General features: G+C 41.6%; 1 protein-coding gene across 1 annotated transcript in view; it reads right to left on the reverse strand.

Annotated features, from left to right (window-relative positions):
* Dgki (diacylglycerol kinase iota) overlaps positions 1–24,730 on the reverse strand; it is a 391,316-nt gene that overhangs the window by 110,211 nt on the left and 256,375 nt on the right. Inside the window, exon 20 of the mRNA XM_059257016.1 lies at positions 22,465–22,664. Within this exon, the coding sequence (XP_059112999.1) occupies positions 22,465–22,664 (200 nt within the window). The remainder of the gene's footprint in view (positions 1–22,464; positions 22,665–24,730) is intronic.

Below are 24,730 nucleotides of genomic sequence, written 5' to 3' on the forward strand. Positions count from 1 at the left end.
TCAAAGGCTCCCAATCAGCTGCTTCTCCCTGCAGCCCCGAATGTCATCATTGCTACTATCCAGTCAGTCAACTCCAATAGCTTTGTGTGCAGCCACCCCACATCTGCACCATGCCCCAATCCAAAATCTGCACCACACCAAACCGCCACACCTGCAGCACTCCAAACTAGAGTCATATTGATTTTTGAGGCTATAGAACGGCTGACTGCCAAACTAGAGCTTCCTCTCCACAAGTTCATGCTGTCTTTTACTCACCTCCTCCTTCCTCTCCATTTCTGCACGCTGAGTCCATCCTCAGTTCTCACCCTAACTCACAATCAAGCAACATTCTGCAATGGTTAGCTCTCCTCCCAGAACTTCTTTTTCTCTTGAATTTCTGTTGGAAGCTGTCTTCTGACTTCCCACCTAAGCCTCTGATAAGTCCCCGTTCCTCTCTTGTGCCTCTCCTTCTCTTGTAAGCATCTTTCTAATGTCCGTGCTTCTCTAATCCTTCCACTAAACCTACCACAGACCAAGACACCACTATCACCCTGAGCCCAGAGAAGCTCCCTGCAGCTAAAAACACCTTCCCATTGCCCATTGTTTGGAATGCAAGCATGACCAGGACAAGATGATTTCACATCCTCCCACCTGTTAAATCATGAGCACTTTGGGGTCAGGAAATCACCTACAGCTGTGCTTCTGTCTCTCGCAATATACGATAAGCTTTTAACATGTTAACAGCTATCATGTAAATGGAGAAGAATCTCTACCTGTAATCGGATACCATCTACACATTTAATTCTCATGGGGAGGTGGAATCTCTTGGCCCTGATATTTGCTATGCTGGCAATTAAAGATGACAACCTTCAAGGAAAAACGTCTCCAAGTCCCTGCCTCACAAGGCCAAATAATGCTCCATGCTCAAAGAGCATGAACACTGAGGAAATGCCATGATGGCAGGCAAAGAAGAGGAAACACACCAGAAATGAGGACATGTGGGATTTCGATGGAGAAAGAACATTCCTGTTTTTTTGTTTTATTCTGTTTTTTGTTTTGTTTAGTTTTATAATAAAGTTCTGCAGATTTGAATAGCTGGGACGAAGAGCAGTTGAGAACAACACATTATATACTTGTATGCTCAAGGCACATTACACAATGAAGATGTCCTGATGTAACCCAATACCACACACAATGAATATACACACCAATAGAAATTAAAATCAAAGCTTTGTAATAATCACAATAAAAATAACGTAATAACAGTGGGAACTGAAGCAAGGGCAGAATTAAGTCCCTGTGCTTCTAACCTATCAGGCCAAAGTCATTTTCCCATTAAGAAACAAATCCATGAAATAGAGGGTTCCTGGTTACTAAAAAGTGTCGTAGGATTCTAGGATAAAATGCTGGTTTGAGGTACTTTTAGGACTGTAGCCCACAATAGCAGGGAATGTTATTTTGTTGTTCTGACTGGAGGAAGAATCATAGGAACAAGGAGTTCCTGGGATGGAGCCAGAGAGACATAATGTGACTCACAAGCCATCAGGATGACTTAGCTCTCCTGTGACAGACATTTTCTATGTCAGGACTCAATGTCTGTTTAGCAAACAAAGATCTCACACATATTTGCTCTCTAGAAAGCTTCACATGGGTTTACACTCCCAGACTGTTTCATTATCCTGTTAAATCGTATTCACAGATGACAAATTGAGTTTCTTTTGTTGGAGAGGGGTATGGGGGAAGTGCTATGATTTGCACAGCTTTAAAAAATGTCATTTCACAGAAGAAGATGTGTGGCCTTTCACACATGACAGGAAGAGTGCTGGTACGAAGCTTACAAACACAGGCATGTATGCCCCGCTTCCAAACTCTCAGAGTCCTTGGGTGAACTGAATAGTGTTATTTGAATGAATGTACCAAGAAAATCAGGCAAAATAAATTGCCATACTTATGTTGCAATGTTTATTTCATATACAAACCAATGGGGAGATGAGATAAAGAATTAATGTTTGTTTGTTTATGACTAAAAATAGTCCATTAAAGTAATAAAAGCAATGGTCAAGAAACATGAAGCAATAACAGAGCAAAAATCAATAACTACTGCAACATGTTGTTCCTCCAGAAAATAGAGTGTGGCCACCACAGGAGTAGTTACAGGTCAGTTAAGGGCACTGGTATTGGACGGGATCATGGGACTCCAGGCTCCCTGGTCTTTCATATTTGGTGAAGTGACCTCTCATCACTCTTGCATATGATACTCCATCTGCATGAAGTAATGCAGCCCAGGGGAGCCTCACAGAAGCCCATGTCATGCTGTTTCAACAGTTAGCCTCTAAAGCTGTGAGCTAAAAATAAAAAACCAAAATTCCTTTCCTTAGAAAGTTACCCTGTGCCTTGAAATTTTTGCTATACTAATAAAAGAGTGACTCCTACAGCTATGCTTTAAGCCCACTGAGTCAGGAATCTTGGGATGTGTGCACTCCAGTGCATGTCCCTATTGAAATGAGACACTGAAAATCATGCATTAGACTTGCTTTTCTGGGAAAGAGACTTGACCAGGAGAACAGTCCCTGCTTTATTCTAGATGAAGAAAATAAGAAGTCAGCACTGGCCAGATGTGATGAGTAATCTTCACTGTCCGTTGTACTGGCTTCAGAATCACCTAAGAGATACCCAGCTTCTGGGTGTGTCTGTGAAGGTAATTCCAGAAAGGACTGAGAAAGGAGGTCTCCCGTAAAGTGGGTGACAACCGTCCATGGCCAGAGACAAATCTTAATAAAACTGGGAAAGGAAGAAGCCAGGTGACCGTTGGTGTTCTTCTTTTTGTTTTCAATCTGCCCAGATGTGAGCAAACACCCTGGCACTCCTCCAACCACATCTTGACAGGTGTTCTAGGCACCAGGCCTTCCTCATCATTCTAGGCTGTGCCCTCAACTCTTGAGCCAGAGTAAACCTTCCCTCGGGTAACCTTCCCTCTGGTGAGGCATTTGGCTAAAGCAATGAAAAAAGTAACTAATAAAACCAATAAAATTAACTTAAACACTACATAAGAAACATTTTTCTTAAATGGCTTAGCAGTACACATAAATATTCTATGTATGCTTGGAATTTATTTATTTATTTATTTATCTATTTATTTATGTACTTATATATTATTGGGTTTGTGTGCATGATGTGTGTTCAGGCATGTGTGCCACAGCATGTGTGTGGAAGTTAGATGACACTTTTGTGCAATCATTTCTCTTTTTCTACTGTATATGGGTTTCAGGGAGTGAACTCAGGTCATCAGGCACGCAAGGCAGAGAGTGCCTGTAGCCACTGGGCCATCTCACTGACCCACAAATATTTTAAAATCATATTTATAAACTTAAAAAAAATCTAGCTATCAAAGAAATTTACTTTATCTTGACTAGTTGGGAACTAATGTTTTCTCTTCTTTGTTTTGACTTATTTCTTTGCTTCAGGTTCACAATTGCTTGCCAAAGTCTTGAATGCTCAGTGCAGATGCATCACCCAGCCTTTTTCCCTTCTTATGCCTTGTAAAATACATGCTCTTTTCATTTTATGCAAGTGTCTCAGGGTGTTATGACAGACCAGGAAAACTCAACCGAATTAGTGTAATTAAATTCAAACTCTCTTACAAGTGAAATGTGCCTGGTAGTTCGTCACCACGTCAGCGATGCAACCCAACAAAAACAGGCTCTTAAACTGATCAAAACAAACTGCTATTGGTATGTTCTTGTTGCTAACTGTGTCGGAAGACATCATCTACCAGTACAGTGCTGGAGCAAAGGTGAACCATGGCTCTTTTGTTCTCAAATGCTGTAACTACAGTGATAACATCCTACAGACTTCTCTTCTGGGTGGAGAATCTGTTTATAAATAAATCTGTTGTTCATGGAGATGATCAGAATGACTCCTTCCCTTTCCATTTACAGTCTGAAGCCATTTCATGGTTGTCTTATAACAACCATTCTGTCTTAGGAGTTCATATTTGAACTAAATTGAAAGCATCTCTTGTTCAGCTACTTTATTTTACAGAAAATGATTCTGGAGACAGGCCAGCAACCTCACTCTGAACCCATGTAATGAATTCTGAAAATGTGCTTACATAAAAGGGCAATTTCCTTCATCCCCCTCTATATCCTTTAATAAAAATTATTTTCAAGAATTAAATGAGTGCAAGGTCTGGGCATAAGGCTGTCTTCAACCTGCTAGTGACACACAGAGGAAGATAACAAAGGTCCAAGTCCAGGGTATTTAGTGTGTTGCTGCTACAAGACAAGTCATGCCCCACCCCTATATCCCAAGTGTCTCAGCATATGACCTGGAATATGTAGAGAATTGGTATGTCATGAGGAAATGAAGTTAAAATAAGATCATGATGGTGGAATCAAGCACATCAGACCATTTTATTATAGGAAGAAGGAATCTGATGGACATGTGCAGAAGACTATATGGAAGCACATAGAGAAGACAGCCATCTCCAAGTCTAGGAGACAGGGTTCAGAAGCCAGCCTTGGCCTCACCTTGACTCAGTGGTCCAGCCTCCTGAACTATGAGAAAACACAATTCTGTGGCTTCAGCTGCTCAGTGTGCAGTGCTTTGTTAAGGAAGCCCAAGAAATTCACAGAAGTATCGATCCCAATGTAGTGAGGGCCTACGATTTGGTTTAATCCCACAGCTAGAATGAACAAATATGTATATTTACACACACACACACACACACACACACACACGCACGCACGCACGCACGCACGCACGCACGCATGCACATCACTATCTATAAAATGACAAAATAAAACATTTCACTCTCCCAAGTTTCAAGAAGGCTCCCAAAGCCCTGTAAACTGCACACAGCCCTGGTGTGGCTTGTTCGGCCCCAGTTTCCACCTCTCCTGACAGAAGATATGTCGTGCAAGAAAATTGAAACCATGACTTGATGTTCACTGAACTTTTATTGTTTTTTTAAGGCTAGAGTTTTATATGGTTGTTTTCCCTTTTTTACAGTACAGGGGAATCAAATCCAGGCTCTTGTGCATGCTAGCTAAATACTCCTTCACTGAACTACAGCTCCCAATCCTAAATTATTTTATATTTTAAAAAATTATTTTTTGTTAAGACCAGCAAGATGGCTCAGTGGTCCTAAGCCTGGCCACCTAGGCTCAATTCCTAAAACCTACATTGTGAAAGGAGAAAAATTAATTCTCATAATGCCCTCTGATTGCCAAACATGTGTAATAACACATGTGCACAAAAAAATCTCAAACAGATAATGTAAAAAAAAATTGCTAAAAATACACATAAATTATTCTCACTCCTTTTCTGTTACTCAATAAATATACTTAAGAGCATGTTTGATTCACAAACATTTCCAAGGATTCTTTCTCTCTTATGCCAAAGCTGACTTTGACAATGGTCCCTTATGCTCTGCACACCCAGGACAACAAAACTAGCCCCTAATACTCACCCTACTCTTGAAGTGAACTTTTATTATATAAAAACTGCTGAGTCTAAAGATTGTCCATCCACCTACATAGATATGAATAATTCACTGATAAATATAAATTTTAAAAGCAATGTGATATAATTTTCAACATCCAGAAAATCCTTAATGCATTGGGCCTTACATAAGTGTACTGGTTCCTGAGCCCTGTACTGACCTCTGCAATAGGAGAACACAGAAGCCAACCCTCACTGGAGGTGGAAGCATGGTCCTTCCTGGTAAGGCTGACTCTGACCCTCCCTGCAGGAGGAAGTGTGCATGGCCCTTCCTGGTAAGCCTGATGCTGACCCTCCCTGCAGGAGGAAGTATGACCATTCCTGCTAAGCCTATACTCAAAGCACAGTCACTAGCCCTTCTAAGAGTCTCTAAATCCTTCAGCTGCACTAGAATTTAACTAGGTCTCTTTCTACATCTTTTTTTTTTATAACAACACTTGAAATCTGCAACTTCAAAGAGCCAAACATCTAAAATGTGCAAAACTGAATCCTTGCTCATAGAATCCCTCCTCTCTCTCATCGATTGGACTCTTGGAGCTCGGCCTGGCGCCTGGCTGTGAATTTCTGCATCTGCTTCCATCAGTCATTGGATGAAGGCTCTATGATGACAGTTTGGGTAGTCACCCATCTGACCACCAGAGAAGGCCAGTTCAGATACCCTCTCAACTATTGCCAGTAGTCTAAGGTGAGTTGATCCTTGTGGATTCCTGGGAACTTCCCTAGCACTCTGTTTCTCCCTATTCCCATGATGTCTTCATTTATCATGGTATCTCTTTCCTTGCTCTCCTGCACTCTGTCCCTGTTCCAGCTCAAAACTCCCGTTCCCCTATGTTCTCATCCCGCATCCCTTGCCCTCCATTATGAGCAAGGGAAATTGAGATCATGATGGGAAAATGTACAGAGATGGCCCGCCAAACTAGTGGAAACGCATGAACTGTGGACCAATAGATGTGGAGCCCCCATGGAACTGGACTAGGCCCTCTGGATAAGCCAGACAGTTGTTTAGCTTGAACTGTTGAGGGAGCCCCCAGGTAGTGGAATCGGGATTCGTCACTGGTGCATGAGCTGGCTTTTTAGAGCCCAGTGCCTATGGTGCGACACCTTGTGCAGCCTTGGTGCAGGGGGGTGGGGCTTGGACCTGTCTCAACTGAATGTACCAGGCTCTGCTGACTCCCCTGCATTGGAGGAGGTAGGAATGGGAGGTGGGTTATGGGGGAAGGCTGGGGGGAAGGAGGAGGGAGGAGAGGGGGATCTGTAGTTGGTGTATGAAATGAATAGAAAATTTAATAAAATTTTAAAAAAGGAAAAAAAAAAAAACCCTGAATCCTTAGTAACTCACGTCTGCTTTTCTTTCTTTAAAAGCTTATGTGGTACAATTTGATTAAAATATGTGACTCATACATATATACACATTGGAAATGATCAGAGTTTGTATTGATGATAGAGTTCAATGTCTTAAGCATCATCCTCAAAGCAAATAGGCCTGTGTTTTACCATAACTTTATGGGACTTACAGTGTATAGTAGCAAGCTTCCTACCCTTTCTTTTCCATTTTCTCATCTATGAAAGAGGCATGACAATAATCAGTAATGCAATGCAGTCACTAAGGTGCTCAGCTGGTAGCAAGACAATGCTTAATGCCATGTAGGTATATGTCACCTCTCCAACCAACTGTAAAACCCACGTGGGTTCTTACAGAAGCAAGATAAGGCCTTAACTATGTTTTCCAAGGCAGTGCAGAACCTACCCTCCTGCTCACTGCCCAGAACCAAAAATGACCCTGAAGTCCCATGATGGATCTTGTTGATGTCTCCTTTGGGGGCAAATTTTAATGGGATTTAGAGTCATGCCTTGGATTTACTACAACAGAACTTCAGAGCTGACGAGAATCCCAAGGATCAAATTTATTTTAAAATTTGTCTTAAAAAAAACACAAAAGAATAATGAAACCATGGTCTATGCTGTACAGACAAAGGCAGGTGTGTCCAGATGCCCAAATCAGAAGCATGCTGCTGTGGGGAAGGAGGGGTGTCAGGTTAGGAGGGGATGCTTCCCCAGAGACCCTTGCTTCCCCTGTCCTTCTGCCATGACATCCCTGGGCAGAACGAAGCTGAGACAGAGAGAGGGAGCTCAAGGGAAAACCTGCATGACATAAAGACTGTTGCTTGAGTTGCAGCCTGGACATTGGTTTGGAAGCAGCCTGAGAGAAAGCCAGAGAAGTCCTTACTTGCTTTCCCCTTGTAATTCTCCATTTAGCATGTCTGTCACATGAACTAGCAGGGAAGAGTGACAGAGGAAAAGGAAAGGTGGGCGTGTGTCACGACAAATAATCCAGAAACTGGGGACAGTGGAGTCAAATGATTGGTCAGATACCAGAAAATGTGAGTGTCCGGGGAGAGGCAGGAAAGAAAAGCTGGGACTGGGCAAAGCTGGGCAGAGTGTTTGGGTCAAAGGCTTAGAGAGCAAATAGCTTTGCTTTCCAGGGAGTGTGACCCTAACCCTGTCTCACTGACCCTGAGATCCAGTGTCTCCCCATTCTATAAACACAGCAGTTTCTCACCTGACCTTTACAAACAGAAGCCACTTGGCTCCTTCTACTTCTGTACAAGTAATGGAGGCTCACTAAAATGATAAGGAAAAGTATTTCTATCCCTCCTGTTCAGAGGTAATTGTTCAAGGATATAATAAAAGTAACAATTGTGAACACAGTTGGGGTGCCTACATCTTTCAGTATCCTCAAAAATGGTTTTTGGAGTGAGAAAACATGATACAAATTTTAAAATCCATGAATCTGAATCCGGACATTTTCTGTCTCAGACCCTTCTAGAAGCTCAGCTGGTCTGAGGGTGCCATTCACCCTGAGGCCCTCATTAAGGTGTGTGCATTTTCTATCAAGAGCTTAATCTGTGAAATCAAACCACTTCTGAGGGCCCATCCTTCTCCATGAAAGCCTCGCAGTTTACAAAGACGTGCATGTAGATACTTTTCGCCAGTATGTGTGTTGCTTCCTGACACTGTCCTTGGTGAAGTAAAAGACTTTATCAAAAGAAGAAAAAAGAAAAGCCGTTTGCAGAATGTGTATCTTCCAATTCCAAGTCCTATTTTCTAATAGAGGGTCAGGATTACATAAACAAGACAGGCAGATGTTATGATATACCACACAAGGTTAAGGGGATGTCTGGAAAGCTTTGATGTGACTAGCTGACGAAGACAATTACAGAATTTTCTAATGAGTTGCAGAGACTAGTGTACCTCCTGGACCAGAGGCATGCAGACATTAAACCGCAGGTGGGTGGCCTGTTTGCTTCAGTCATGAAGATTGCAGGTTCTTGGTTCGGCATCTGCAGTTTTTCAACTATGGGACTCTTAAATCTAACCCAAAACAGAACCTTAAAAAAATGGCATAGTGACAACATTTCTCCTTCTCTCTGCCAAACTCTACTTTTGCAATGAAAATCAATTTACTTTTTACCCTTTACCAAGAAGCCTTCATTTATCAAAATCAATTTTGCAAAGCTGAGTCAGCCTGTGGTCAGATATGGCAAGTTACCCTGTCCCTCTGGGTCTGTCTCTAACCCTACATTCCCTAAGGCAGTAAGCAAAACCACACAAGTTATCGTCAGGCACATCCTGTTTGTGTCTAGATCATAACTTTGGTGTAGGACAGTGAATTACATGTAACAGATGCCCATGGTAGTTAGGATGCCCTGGCGTCGGCAGAGATGCTTTGTTGCCCTGAGCTGTGTGGCATGTGCTGAATAGCTGGAGTGGGTAATAAGGAAAGACACGGGACAATGGACCTGTGTACTGGAGATGCTCTAGACCTGGGACGTTGGCCCGGGTGATCTTATGGATGGAGAGCTCTACACCATTTTTTCTCCCTAACTAAATAAAGCAATAAAACAGTCATAAGGGAACTTTGGAAAGTGCGAACTAGCAACAGACTGGGGAAGGAGGTCCGAATGCAGACTCTCTTCTCCTTGCTGCTGAACTCCCTCACTTTCTCCCTCCTGTAGACCACAGCTGGACTCCAGCAGCATCCATGCTGAGAGTGGATACAGATGCAGGCAGGGAGAGGGCTGGGAGGAAGCCTGGGCTCTGCTTTGAGTTCAAGAAAGGGATACCTCAGAACTGAGTCACTGAGAAAAATAATTTTTTCCCCTTCATTTCCTCACACTTCAGATTTGGGCTGTTTCACTGTACTGGCAGCCACCACGACAAAGGCCCTGAAGCAGCTAAGACTACTACCATCAAGAACAGGATTTCCTTTCTGATCTCGGGAACTCTGATGCCCAGAAGGTGCAATCAACCTTCGTTGCTTCTCCCTCTCTTTCTGTCACAGTCCTAGGCACAAACACCATTGCAGGAAATACATATTGTAGGGAAGTAACTGACGCTTTAATTTTCTGGTTGAAGGACTAAGAGAGGAATGACTGCCCAGAAGAAGGAGCTCAGAAAATGACTTCATAAAGGTTTCTGTGCCCTGCACTCAGGGTCTCTCTCCAGGCGGCATTTATGTGAACACCAGCCTCAGCATCTGGCCATCGACTTTAAGAAGCTAGAAGACCAACCCTGATCGGGCCCTATACTGGTGTCATGGTATGGACATGCTGACCAATGGAAGAACACCGAAAGCATTTTCCAACCCTGTAGACAGTCAGAACTTGTGGCTTGAACTTCATCATGTCATCTGTCTACTAAGGATAAAAGAAAAAAACAAAGAAAAAGAAAAACACTCAAATTCTTTAAGGTGCCAGAACAAGATTAAACAAAACAAACTCAACATGAGCAGAAGAGAGGAAGGAATAAAGGGCAAAACTCAATGATATTTCAAACAGGGAATCAACCGGGAAGGGCAATGTGACCAACAGACAATTTAAGGGGGTAGGGACGAAACAGAACTCTGCCAAGACTGACTGATACATTGAATTACAAATACCAGGAATGAAAGAGAACTCTAGCTACAGACTCCACAGAAATAAAAGAGATAAGGAAATCCTTTTTTACAATCCCATACATATTAATTCCCAACATACAGGAAATGGACAAATTCTTTGAAAAATCAAACAACTATAAAAATTCACCAAGGTAAAGATAAATAACCTGAATATTCCTAGAACTTCTAAAATATTTGTATCTACTGGCTAAAGGTTTATTACTTTTTATTTCCTGTGTATAAATATTTGCCCGCATGCATCTATACATACCATGTGCTTGCCTGGTGCCCAGGGAAGCCAGAAGAGATTGCCAGGTCCCCTGGAACTGGAGTCACAGGCAGTTGTGACCCAGATCATCAGGGAGAGCACCATGTTCTCCTGTTGAACATTCTCTCTGTCTCTCTTTCTCCCCCCGCCCCCCAGGTCCTTCAATATTTAAAGGTGGAAAGAAAAATCCTGATGCCCACATGGCCTCACTCACTGGCAAATTCTAACAAATAGGGAAATGGCTCAGCAGTTCAGATTGCTGGCTGCTTTCCCCAGGACCTGGGTTCGAGTCCTAGAGCCCACATGGCAACTCACAACCATCTGAAATTCCAATCCCAGGGGATAGGACATCCTTTTCTGTCCTCAGGTGACACCAGGCATGCATGTGGTGAAGAGACATACATCCAAGCAAACACCCACACATAACATAAACTGAAATTAACCTAACAGTGGAAACAAGATTGGCTTCCTAAAATCAAGAGCAAAGCAAGGGTGACCATTCTTACTTGGTACCATACTAGACACCCTAGCTGATACAACAATGCAAAAGAAACACAGGTATGCAAATTGGAATAAAATAAGCCAAGCTATTCCAATTGATAAACTGGAGGATGCTGTCAAATTCAAACTAAAAATAGTTTTTAAACTGGGCCACAGGACATAATATAAAGTCAGTGCATAAGAATCTACATTATTCTACAGACTATCACTGAGACACTGAAAACCAACACCTTTAAAATGTCCAAAATTATCATTAGAAATAGATACAAAAAATGAAATAACTAGGTACAAATCCAGTAAAACATGCACAAGTCTGTATGTTGAAAACTACTATAATGATGGGCCAAAAAAAGCATTCCAGGATTACAAAGTTCAACACAGCCAAATAAACAAACAAAAATAAAACAAAAAAAAAAACCTCATTAGTTCTCATATTGGCCTACAGATTCAGTACAATTCCAGTCAAATATCGTTAAGATGTTTAAAAACATAGGCAAATGGCAGATGGTATATCTGTATTAACCACCCCCCCACCCCCCACCCCCCACCCACCCCCGCCCATCCAAGGCTCATGGAAAAACCACAGAAAAGGGGTTGGAAAGAATGTGAGAGCCAGAGGACTGTGTGGGACAAGCAAAATTCTGTCTTGTGGACAGGACCTGGCTATTGTATCCATGAATGAACTCACTCACAGCAGCTGTGGTTACCTGCACAAGACCTGTACAAGATCAAGCCAGTTAAAATTCCAGCAAAGATGGTGTAGCAGATCCTGAGGCCCTACTCCTAGCTGAAGAGCTATTGGCAGTTAGTGGTTACTGGTGAAGAGACAGGCATTTTTCTTTGGGGGTATGGCTGCTGGTAGGTTGTCCATGTCCCAGTGGGTGATCCTATACCCATGAATATATGGGCAGCACTAATTGGACTCAGTGGGCTATATAGATGAAAGAAAGAAAGAAAGAAAGAAAGAAAGAAAGAAAGAAAGAAAGAAAAAGAAAGGAAGAAAGGAAGAAAAGAGGGAAAGATGGAAGAAAGAGGAAGGGAAGGAGGGAAGGAGGGAGGGAGGGAGGGATGGATGGACGGACAGATGGACGGAGAGAGGGAGGAAAAAGTAGTACATGTAGTATTGGAGGGAGAGGTGTTAGGAAAACCTAGAAGAGGAGGAGAGGAGTCAGTGGCAGATATGATCAAGATACATTGATGACATAGTTAAAAATTTCAAAGAATAAATAAAAATATTGTTTTAAAAATAACTGATCACCTAATCATCATTAAAACTTTTTGCTTGCTGGGCGGTGGTGGCGCACACCTTTAATCCCAGCACTCGGGAGGCAGAGCCAGGCGGATCTCTGTGAGTTCGAGGCCAGCCTGGGCTACCAAGTGAGTCCCAGGAAAGGCGCAAAGCTACACAGAGAAACCCTGTCTCGAAAAAACCAAAAAAAAAAAAAAAAAAAAACCTTTTTGCTGTACTTTGTTGTCCAAAGGATTATCAGAATATTGAAAACACAAGAGGCATATACAGAGAGAAAATTTTAAACGCCTGGGATCTACAATAAGGACCAAAGTAAATTCAACAGACAGAAATTAAATGACCAATTAAAAAGCAATCAAAGGGCTACAGACATGGCTAAGTTAATAGAATACTTGCTTTAACAAACACAAAACCCTGGGTTCATTCCCAGCATCAAATACACCCTGTCAGATGGTAGTCAACTATAATCCCACCCCTCAAGGTGCAGAGGCAGGAACACTAGGATTTCAAGGTCATCCTAGGCTATACAGTGAGTTGGAGGCCAGCCTGGGATATATGAGACCCACTCAGAAACCAACCAACCAAATTATCACCAAATGATTTGAACATTTGCAAAGAGAATAAGTAAATGACAAGTAAGAATATGGAAAGATGTTCAGTATGGTTAGCCACTTGGGAACACAAACGAAACTATCATGTAACAAAACCATACTCCCACCACAGAGATTAATAGTTACAGCTGATGGTGCAACCATCAGCAGAATACCAGATGCAATAGGGCATGATGAGAACTATCATACGTCACTGGTAGAAAGGCAAAATGGCAAAACCATTCTGAAAACCGTTTTCTCTTTGCTCTCCTATTAAGGAAAGTAAATCTACTTGCCATGTGGATCCAACCACCTCATTTCCAGACATTTAACCTAAAGTAATGAAAAAGAAATTTTTTTATACAAAATCTACTCCTTAATGGTTTGAGCATTCTTAACAATCATTTCAAACTGGCAATAACCCAGGTATCTTTCAGTGGGTGAACGGAAACAGCCACAGAGTGGAAGGCAGCTCAAAAATAAAAACCAACCGATGACTGATCCAGATGACAACTTGAATAAATATCAAAGATGTTATATTCAGCCGAAGTGTGTTACATATTACTTGACTCTCTATTTGTGGAACTCTCAAAGCCACAAATCTGTGGTGATCAGGGGCTGTCAGCTGTTGGGTGATGAGAGTAACCGATGACAATGGGGTAAATGACAGGGTAGAACTGTGGAGGAAAATTAGTGACACACTATCTGTGTCCTGGTGAGGGTGGTGGTTGTGTGAATTTACAGTTGCTTTAAAACTCATGAGACGATGCCAGAAGAAACAATGCTGCTGCATATTAATTGCACATATTTAGAAAACAAAATCAGCCGTGACAAACACTTGGTAAGAAGTTGCCAACCTAGAAATGCACTTCAGATCTCTCTACTGCTGTCGTGTTGTGTTGTAATTGCACTCTAGTCAGCTCAATCAGGTCTGTGGCTGGCATGTTCATTTCCCCAGGGCAGAACTTAGCTTTTTGATCTCAACATCTTTAATAGCCCAGCGTATCTGGTATCTGAAGTAAATAGTGTTGAAAGATGAAAACGATGAGTCAAATGTAAATGGATCACATTATTTCGTTTTTATGCTGGAAGAGCAAGGAGGAAATGGAACCCGGGGAAAAGTGGCTACGAAAGGGGGAAAGAACTCTAGAAAGCCTCACTTCGAGGTTTCATGTTCTTTTTATGAGATGCTAAATTGAAGTGAGTGACTGAAGGACTTAATGCTATTATTCACAATCTAAGAAATGAAGCTTGCACATGTGCCCTCCAGTGACTACTTCCCTTTGAGGACACTTACCACATAGAGCTTATTAACTCTTTAAGCTTCATTGTATATTGTAGAAGGTGTGTGTATAAATATTCTCAGCTTAGCATTGTTTTATTTAGTGAATGGAGCATTAAACACTTTTGTTTAAAATCCATCAATTCGCCGGGCGGTGGTGGCGCACACCTTTGATCCCAGCACTCAGGAGACAGAGCCAGGCGGATCTCTGTGAGTTCGAGGCCAGCCTGGACTACCAAGTGAGTTCCAGGAAAGGCGCAAAGCTACACAGAGAAACCCTGTCTCGAAAAACCAAAAAAAAAAAAAAAAAATCCATCAATTCATATGTGGCTACACAGGATCAAAACATTGCATAATGCTAGGTGCTGGAGAGATGGCTCCATGGTTGAGAACATGAACTGCTTTTGGAGAAGGGAGGGGTTCCATTCCCAGGACCCACATCAGGGTTGCTTATAACCACCTGGAACTCCAGCTTCAGGGGATCCAATTATCCATTTCTGAACTCCATTGGCACCCGAATTCATGTGCACATACCCCCACATATAATTTTAAAATAATAAAAATAAACCTTTAAAGTATTTCTATAGAGCTGAAATTTTGTATGTGTTTGGATTTGAGTTTTATGTCATGACTCCTAACAATCTATGTCTTACCTTCTTATCACCACATTATAAAAAAAAAAAGTCACCAGAAAACTAGAGAAAAGGATGCTTTCCAGAAAAAGGCTACTTCAGATCATTTCAAGGAGCTTTAGGAGCAGCAGAGGGGCCCCTCCAAAGATTCCAAGAGCATCTATTTAAAACAGGTTCTGAGAGAAACAGAAAACCAAGCTATCTCAGGTCAGGATGCCAGGTCTGGACTGTCACAGGAGCAAAGCACCATTAGCAAGCTGAGAATGTCTAGGCTTCTCACACAGCATGGGTAGAGGAGGCTAAGCCACCGCCCATTCATGATGGAAAGGCACAAAATGAATTGCTGGGCCTGGGCTTCTCTCCATGTCCTTGCTCTATTTGAGAGACTGTACCTATCACCACCTGGTTCCTATATACCACCAAGCTGTCCTAAGTATTATTACACAAATGCTCCCATCTGTTATTCAAAGCTGTAATATCTGTATGCTGTAATAATATGACACAGACAAAATATCTTCATATTAATGCTATAGTTTTAAAGTAGCCACACCTATTCTCTGCTGTACCTATAGAAATGAGTACCACTTATCTTACTGTTGCAACCTGCCCCTAGAGTACAAAATGAACAGCCCCACTTAAGATTCATGGCTACAGTGTTGAAACAACCATGCTAGGGATAGAAATTCAACCGCTCTCACAACCCACTTCTGTTGCTGACATTCTCATGACTTTGATCTCTGTCAGTGGAGCCGCGAAGAGCAGGATCAGAAGACTGACAGCCAGTTTTTTCAAGACAAGTTTACTGAGGAGCCTACAGAGTGGAGAATTTTACCCTGCAAGCATCAGCTAATTGGAAATGAAATACCATCACTCTATTGGGTTTTGATTGTTCAATTATAAGCCTCATGCTCCACATGGGTACTAAGTGGTTGTGCCGGTCACTAACTAGATCTGCAGCATAAAACAGTACCTGGAACTCAGCCAGGGAAAAAAAAGAAACATTCCTCAGTTAATACATAGTTCTAATAAATGGGAATCTATAAGATGAAAACAAGGTCGAGTAACTAAGCTTTTGGAAGTACTTTGTAGCACCAGTAGATTTCAGATTCTACACAGTTCCTCATACACACATATTTTCCTACTCATTGACCCCACCAACTGTGGCTTGGTTTTGCGATGTTCTGACAGGGTCTGTGGATACATCTGGAACACAAAGACTCATAGGGATATATTGCCAATCACATAGAGACTTCAGACAATGCAAACCAAATTAAACTTTAGAAACTATTAACAGATTCATCACCAGTGAACTCCAGTGAGGGATGACAGACTCCGATAACAGGAATTAAGGAAGAATTCTTTGAGGATGCAATCACTCCACTGGGTCTTGAGAAACACACAGACTCCAGCAAGGTGGAAGGCAACATGAGTTTGGAAGCTCAGTTGCCTGAGTTTGAGTCTCGGTCTATGGCTTGTTAGTGTGTGACCTTGGACATGCACACAGAATTGAGAGTGCTATTACATATGCGTAGTATCACCTGGAGAAGAAATTTCTTAACAGATGCAAAGCACCTAGCAGAGTACTTGAAGCATAATAAACAGTAGGTAACAAATATTATATGGGGCAAAAAAAGAAAGAAAGACAAATCACTGTTTAGCACCAAAAAAAAATGCTAAAGTAAAATCCTAAAACTAATATTTCCATTTTGTTTATTTAATTTCACCAGAAAATGAAAATACCCTGGAGCATATTGAGCATAAACCTCCAAATATGCGTAATAATAAATTTCAGCTAACTCAGTGACAGCTCAGGGTCACTGGTTACTGTATAACAGCTGTGGTTCTTTGGCACAAAAATAAGCTCCACATACAATTTCAGGGCCATAAGCACTTCCTCAAATATATCTGTAATGCTATGGTCCAACTGTCCTATCACGCTTTGAAAAATAACGATGCTTAGCATAGACTGTTACACCGACCCACACAACCCCGGGCCCTGAAGTATTTCACAGAAAGATGAAGGTGTAAATACAGAGTGCTGGGGACATACAAAGCACAAAGAGCTCTACTGCTCCGTTTCACATTGAAAAAAAGAGGGTTAGGAAAGCATCTATGACTAGGTGGTCCCCCTTCTCTGAGCAGCAGACCTGTGGAGGAAAAGGATGCCTCAGGTGATCTACCCCCGAGGAGGAGAAGTTGGGGAAAGAGTGTCAAAACAGAATGGCACTGTACTCACATGGTAAAGGAGCCGGGGGGAGCAGACACTCGCCGCAGGTCCGCAGCTTGCACCTGATGGATGCTAGAGGCAGCAGGGAATGAGCAGCGAAGACAGGGTCAGCAGGACAGCGTGGACAAACAAGGAACAAGCCGGGGAGAAAAAGAGAGACATACAAAGTTTAAACAGAAATTAAATGAGCGCATCACCAACAGCGATGAAAGAAAAAATAAAATAAAATAAAAAAAAGGGAAATCAGGCCAGCCACAGGAAATAATCCAGAGAAGCCGGTGATAGCAGTGAAGCCAACAGGACACACGGAAGCAGCAAGTTCCAGGCAAGCCACAGACTGGAGCACAGGGCCAAGGTGGGAGGGTGGGCTGTGGGCACAGGACGCATCGTCAACGGCACCTTTGCTCCAGAACATTCAAGACAGCTGAAGGGCAGAGGTACAGGCTTCCACATCAGAGTGGGAGACCAGCACCACTGACTTCCGCTTGAGGAGTTGAGCCAATGTCATCCCTGAACCTGGCCTTCGAGAGCCGTCAGAGAGCCATCCTGAAAACAGGGACTCAACTACCTTGAGCTTCATTCAGCTAAACAGAAAAGGCTTTCTGAAAACTCCAGCAATAGTTTTTAAAAATTCCATTTTCATCCCTCGGGTACCTTAGTTTCACTCATATTCTATGTACAGAAGTGAAATCATGAACATAAAACCACAAGCATCTCCCCTTCCTTCGTTCATTTGTGGTGGACAGAGTCCACAAAAGCTATTAGAAAATAGACATTGCACAATGTAACAAGAGGAACCCCCAAACTCACTCTCACTTCTGCACTGTCACCCTCTTTTCCTCTCTCATTTAAATTTCTCTAAGTGCTAAGCAACAACTTCGAAGATCCTTCCTCTGCTGGGTACATACGTTCTCACAGACGGTCACCTATAAGTTTCAGTGTTCTATCCACATTGTCTTCAATGACTCTCTGTTAAAACCGATAATATACCTCAGTAGCCAAGGATGGTGGAACCCAGTTGACCAATCCAAAGGTAGCTAACTAGAACTCTTGCCTGTGTACAAAATGACTTGTCTTTCACAGTTGCTAGTGAAGTTAAGGGTAACAGCTGAAGACCTCCCATGCACACCAGTTATTTTAAGCTTCTGACTTCCTTCAATGGTGCTTCATAACACAGAACATAATGAAATGTGTCTGGCTATCATATTGCTAGGATATTAGTTAAAAAAAAAAACTAGATAAAATATCTGACATTTTGTGGAGAAAATATTTACTGGACTCCATAATCTTTGTAGATTCATATGTTATAATAAAATGAAGTATGTTCCCTTGACAATATGGAGTTAGTGAACACATTTTATTTTGTATATACTAATAAAATTGGCATCTTCTAGAAAATATTTTTCCTTTCATAATAAATATGGACTGAGTGGCATCATGAAGGCCTACTATTTAGCTGTCTCTCATGGAGGCTCCTTCCAATTATCCATGTAACCATATCTAAATGATCCAATATCTCTCCTACACTTGTAAGAGAACATCTTCAGAACATATTTTATATTACCTCTATATTCATGAGATTTTAGATTGATGTTATTTTATTAATAGTTTCCAAGAAAGTCACAGAAATAGAAGTATAATGGGGTCCACTTGTGAGTCATTGATTCAATATGTGACCATGTCTCAGAGATGCTGACAGGTACCAGAAATCCTGAAAGGAGAAATCTAGGGCCTCCCCACAGAGCAGAGCAGAAAGAAGCCAGCAGGTGATGGAAGCACTATGTTGACAGATGATGTGATAGAAACAACACCAAGAGGTACAACCAACTGCTAAAATTAGCTAGGGGATTGTTCTTGGTGGAAGCAGTACACAAGGTGGATTTTGCACTGTGAGCCAGACTGGCAGATAAAAGGAGCAAGGGAGGCCACTGTTAGAAGAAAAACCAGGGGCAAAAGAGTGATCAAGAAAGGCAACAGTTTCCCACAACAAAGGGGAACAGAATGAAGATGGCAAAGGCCAAAAACATTTGTGAAGATAAGGAACGTGAGCTTTCCACTTTTAGGAAGACCATTCTAACTGATGTAGAGGAACAACTGTCTTTCTGAAGAGGGGCAGCAGAGTGAGCTGGGGAATGAATCTGTAGTGAGAACACATTAGCAGTTTCCTAGAGAACAGAAGAGATGGTGTGTATTAAATATGTGAGTGATGAACTGAACGTGCGTTTCAAAGAATGTGCCAGCTAGCCTGCTAAGTGTAGAAAAGTGGAGGTGAGTGAGATGGCTCCAGGGGCCAGAGATATGATGAATGAGCACACGGGTGAGGAACAGACTCATGTGGATGACAAGGAGGAAATGCACAGGGAGCAAAGAGTCTGGTCCTCAGTGTGCAATCTAAGATCGCCACAAAACCTCATTAAGGACAACACTGTCAACTGCAGTGTTTGAAGAATAGTCTTCAGTTTTGGAAAAGAGTCAAGGCTGAAATCACAGATCTAAGATTCAACATCCCAAAGAAAGAGCGGATGTGTGAGACACACCAGCACTCAAAGGAAGAAGAGACAAGTATTCCAGGAACTACATTATTAAAATAGCAAGTCTTCCCAGATAACAAGAATGAAAGGAACTCAGTTCCTTAGGTGAACCAAGCAGCTACCATCCTTTCATTGGGAATAATACACACATACACACACATATACACACACACATACACACACATGCACACACACACATACACACATACACACACATACACACACATATGCATACACATGCATACACACATGCATACACACACTTGCATGCACACACATATGCATACACACACACACGCACGCGCACACACACACACATGCACACACACGCACACACATACATATACACACACTTGCATGCACACACACACAGGCCGTTGAGATACCAACTTTATGACACAGTAAACTAGTTGTCTGCCTCTTCTAGTAAGAAAAAATATGTAAGCAAATTAAGCTAATGAAACGGTTTTTAGTTTATAAAAAAAGAAAGCAAGAAAAAGAGGGAGAAAGGAAGGAAAGAAAAGAAGCAAGGAAGGAAAGAGAAATAAAGTAGGCAGAAAGAAAGGGAGGCAGAGAAGTAAAAGAATAACATGTTTTTTTAAATAGCTCTTCCATCATACAATGGTGGACAAGATAGAGGGAAGTTCAAAGGCCCAGGAAGAAAAAGTCTTCAATTCCAGGGTGACTTTAAACTCGAAACTCTACTTTGAAATACAGAGGAAGAAATTAGATCTAAAAAGAGAAAGAGAGAGGGAACTAAAGAAATGTTTTATAATGAAGTAGAAATTAACTATAAAGATGAAAAAAGATTAAAGAGAGGGAAAGCCAGGTTTAGTGAACAAGTATGACCAGATAATCAGGTTTATTCCTTTTTCTTTGAAAAAGTATTATTAGTACTGATTTCTTTAAAATATAGTGAAATAATTTTATAGATAGTGATTAAAATATTTCTTATTCACCAAATTTTAATTCTTTTTTGAAAACTGAGTAGTATGCTCTGACTCCCATTGCCCATAGGTCTTCTGTGTGACATGGGCTGTTTTAATGGGAACACTACCCCAGGTAGGAAGTGTCAGTATTTTTTTAGACGAGGCTGCTCTTGGACACCTGTACAATTAAGTGCAAGAAATACCATATATCACGCATGCTAGGAGGACAAAACAAAAAATTATGTGTATTTATTTTGCATATAAACAAACCCAAATGAACTCTAATCAACAGGATTACCTAGAGAAGACAAATTCTTTGTTGACAGAAGCGTAAAACACCTAAAAACAGTTTTATGCCTAAGAAGGTCATGAGATCGTACCCTTCACTTCAGCAATAGCAAACTCACTGAGCTTTAGTCTATCCTTTTTATAGATGATCTACAGGTGACCTAGGCACCTCGGCCACTGTACAAATTCAGAGGTAACTTTCCATTCATTAGTTCTTAGGTTTCTGCCGAACTGCTGTGTCATGGTTTGACTAGCATTTCTAGAAGACACAAGGAGAACCACATACAACTGCTGACGTCTCGTCTTTTTTAACAATACAAACTCAACAATTATGTCTTCAACCTAGAAGAAGGAGAAGGCAGCAAGGACAGAAAGCATCAGCAATATGCCAAGAGTTTTGCCAGCTGCAAAATGTAAATAAAGCAAGAACTATCAACTCAGGGGAAATGGAATAAACGGAAGCTGTAGGAAACAACCAGGACAATGTTCCAGGAAGTCCAGACCCCAAGAACAGAGGAAGAGGACTTCTCACGCCAGCCTCCAACTGAGAAGCGGATGCCAAAAGCTGAAGTGCCTGGAGAGCGCTGTCTGGTGCTCTTCCTGAGCATATGCTGCCACAGAGAGAGGTGACAGGAGCTGTGGCACCTGCGTCATCAGCTATTCTGGGAACTTGTGCAGATTCTCACCTTGACTTCATGAACACATGGCAAAGCATGCCCCTGCCTTGCAGGCACCGCCAGGAAGCTAGCCATTCAGTACAATAGGTAACCATGCAACACAGACAGCAAACAGGAGGTGTACCTTTGAGGCCCCTCACTGTGACAGAGAATGACCCAAGACTAAGCCCTGAAATGACCTTAGGCATAATGGCATGATATCTAGAAGATACTCAAATAGATGACCCAAATCCTCTTCTCTCTCCAGCTACCTCTCCAATCCCAAGCAGACAATTAAGTCACCAATTTGAGTAAAGTACACTAGAAAAAGAACATATGTTCTATGTTACCTATTCTTTATTGTCTTACCTTGAATCAGTTTATCAAAACACCTAAAAAAAAGAAAAAGTGTAGAGAGGAAGGGATACCAGGTGTTTAAAGTTGACTTAAGTATGGACAGTAGTTGCTGCCTTAAAAGGCAAAACTGAGTTGAAGCATCAGAGGACATGGGACCCCAAAAGGAAAGGTGGGGAAAGGGACCACTCATTGACAGGCAGAAAGAAATACAACATAAAAAGGGGCTAGTGACAGACCTCTCTAAACCAAACTAAAAATTAAAACCAGCTCATCTGAACACAACAGATACGTAAGAGGTCAATGAAGGAGAGTCATCTATCTTACATACAACAAAATTTACCCCAAAGAAGGACAAATAACCATCAAATAAAAGGTAAACCTGGTTGCACGTGTTCCCATGAGAGCAATCTAGGGCCTATGGTGCTTTCTTGACTTTTCTCCCCTTTCCAACACAGTGAGGTCCCCAGACCATGCACATGCTCTGCCATCTGCTTTTCGGTGTCTCCATGTCACCCAGGAAGGCAAGCCAAGACTCACTCATTGAGCAAAGGCATGGAGGTTCTCCGCTTGCTCTTCTGTACCATGTTGGCCTGATTCCTCAAGGAGATCCGAATCATGGCGGGTGCCAACCTACACGGTTCCCCATCTACTTGCATGGGGATGGACTTGTAAGTCAGAAGCATCACTTCCCGACACTGGTGCAGCCTTTCTCCGTGGCCCCCGACTTGCAGGGCAGCCTATCCAAACAAGGCAAAGAGGAGCCAAGAGTCAGTGACTAGGATTTCAGAAAGTCACACCTAAATCCATTGCAGATAACCAAAGCCTTTGATAACATCAGCAAAACTCACCAGCAAGAACTTGAAGAAACCATAGCTACAAATGAATTAAATATGCAAAGCTTCTGAGCAACTGTACCATAAATTCCTATAGATAACCACTTTCCATTTGACACAGTATAAATCTAAATGTAGCTGTACCAGTAAAAGGATGAATGCGTTTTTATGTATCTTGCATGTTGGGGTTGCATGCTATATAGCACATGTAGAAGTCAGAGAACAATTTGCAGGAGTGGATTTTCTCCTTCTACCATGTAGATCCCAGGAGTCATAATGCTAAGCTTGGTGGCATATGCCTTCATCTGCTGAGCCATCTTGACAGCCTCATGCCAAATTAATTAACACAAAATCTTCCCTTAATATTATTTACTTAATGGGAATAGATAACATCAGCATAATAAAAAATAAGTAAAAAGGGCAAAATCATCTTTGCCAGCTTCTAAATTTCATTTACTATGCTTAGGTGTACAGCTATCCTTAGCAAAATTTAAAACTTGGACAATATTTTTCTTTTAACTCGAGTCTCTTCAAACCAATTTAAATCTGTTTCAGTAAATACAGTGATAAAAATAAACAAAAATGAGTTATTCGATTTAAGACATTCTGAAAGCTTTGAAGTCTAAAAATCTAACCTAGTACACTTATGAAATCAACTCTGTTACTAAATTTGAAAAATAAATGCCCAAATATAATTAGAATAAAGTGAAAGAATACAAAGATCAATGGATATTTTACTATCCTTATTAGGGACAGAATCAAAATGTTGTTTCTTTTTAAAAACACGTCATTAAAATACTGGTGCTCATCCACCAACAGAGATAATGAATGGAAATGTTCAGAGACAAATACACTCATCTTTCTGAGGACATGATCTTATGGATGCAACAATATAGCTTATTGAGTGAATGATGGATAATTTAACCAGGGGTGTTGGGAATAGTTCTCAGTACATATAGAAAACTATAATCAATATAATATTCTGTATCAGATACAAAGAAAAAATGAAAAAAAAGAAATATAAAAATTTCCATTCTGAAAGAGAAAGCAAAGTATTTGTTCCATCTTCCACAGTTTGGAGTGTTGTTGTTGTGGATGATGATATTGTTATCGTTTCTTTTTATCAAAAGAAGATGCTACCACGCAGCTGATTATTCTGACCTTGAAGCATCAATCTTCCTGCTTCAACCTCTTTAGTACTGGGATACAGACCTGTACCACCATACTCAGCACTACTGTTTGGATCTCAAATGTCCTCTGAAATTGGATGTGTTGAATGTTTGTTTTCCAGTCCATGGCATTATTGGGAGACAGTAGAATCTTTAAGAAGTAGAGCCTTGTGGGACTAAGTTAGGTCACTGGTGCCATGCCTTTGAAGGGCTATCAGGACCCTAGCCCCTCTTTACTCAGTTTACTCTTTCTATAATGTGCCCCTGCCATGATACGCTGCCATGGCATAAACCCAAATACAATGCCCAAGTGACCACTGATGGAACTGTGAGCCAAAATAAACCTTCCTTTAAAAGCCAATTATCCAGACATTTGGCCACAGTACTTGAGCCCCTGTCTCTTTTTCAAGCATCCTCTCTGGCAGTGGCTAATCTTCCTCTGTGATTCCATTCCCAGGCCACCTCTCGCTCTTTGACTCACACAAACAGCGCAGCAATGGGCCCACTTCTCACGGAATAAATTACTCCCTTTCGGAAAACTGCCTCCTGCTTTACAACCCTCAGGACAAAGCCAATCAACAGGCTTTTCAGAATGCCATGTCTCCAAAGTTCTAATGATTATCTGGGCTCGTTAGGGCTAATAGCACCATCTAACCCCACTCTCTTTGCAGCATCGGAAGTGACAGAGACTGTGTGGCTGGTGACTCATGAGCAGGTAATCTACAAACTGTCTTCTTTTCTGTTCTTGTAACATTCTCTAACTAACCTTCGGTGCTTTGATAGCCTTAGTGAAACTAGCCT

Source organism: Peromyscus eremicus, chromosome 3 (assembly GCF_949786415.1).
Source record: "Peromyscus eremicus chromosome 3, PerEre_H2_v1, whole genome shotgun sequence".
In the NCBI taxonomy this organism is placed as follows: domain Eukaryota; kingdom Metazoa; phylum Chordata; class Mammalia; order Rodentia; family Cricetidae; genus Peromyscus; species Peromyscus eremicus.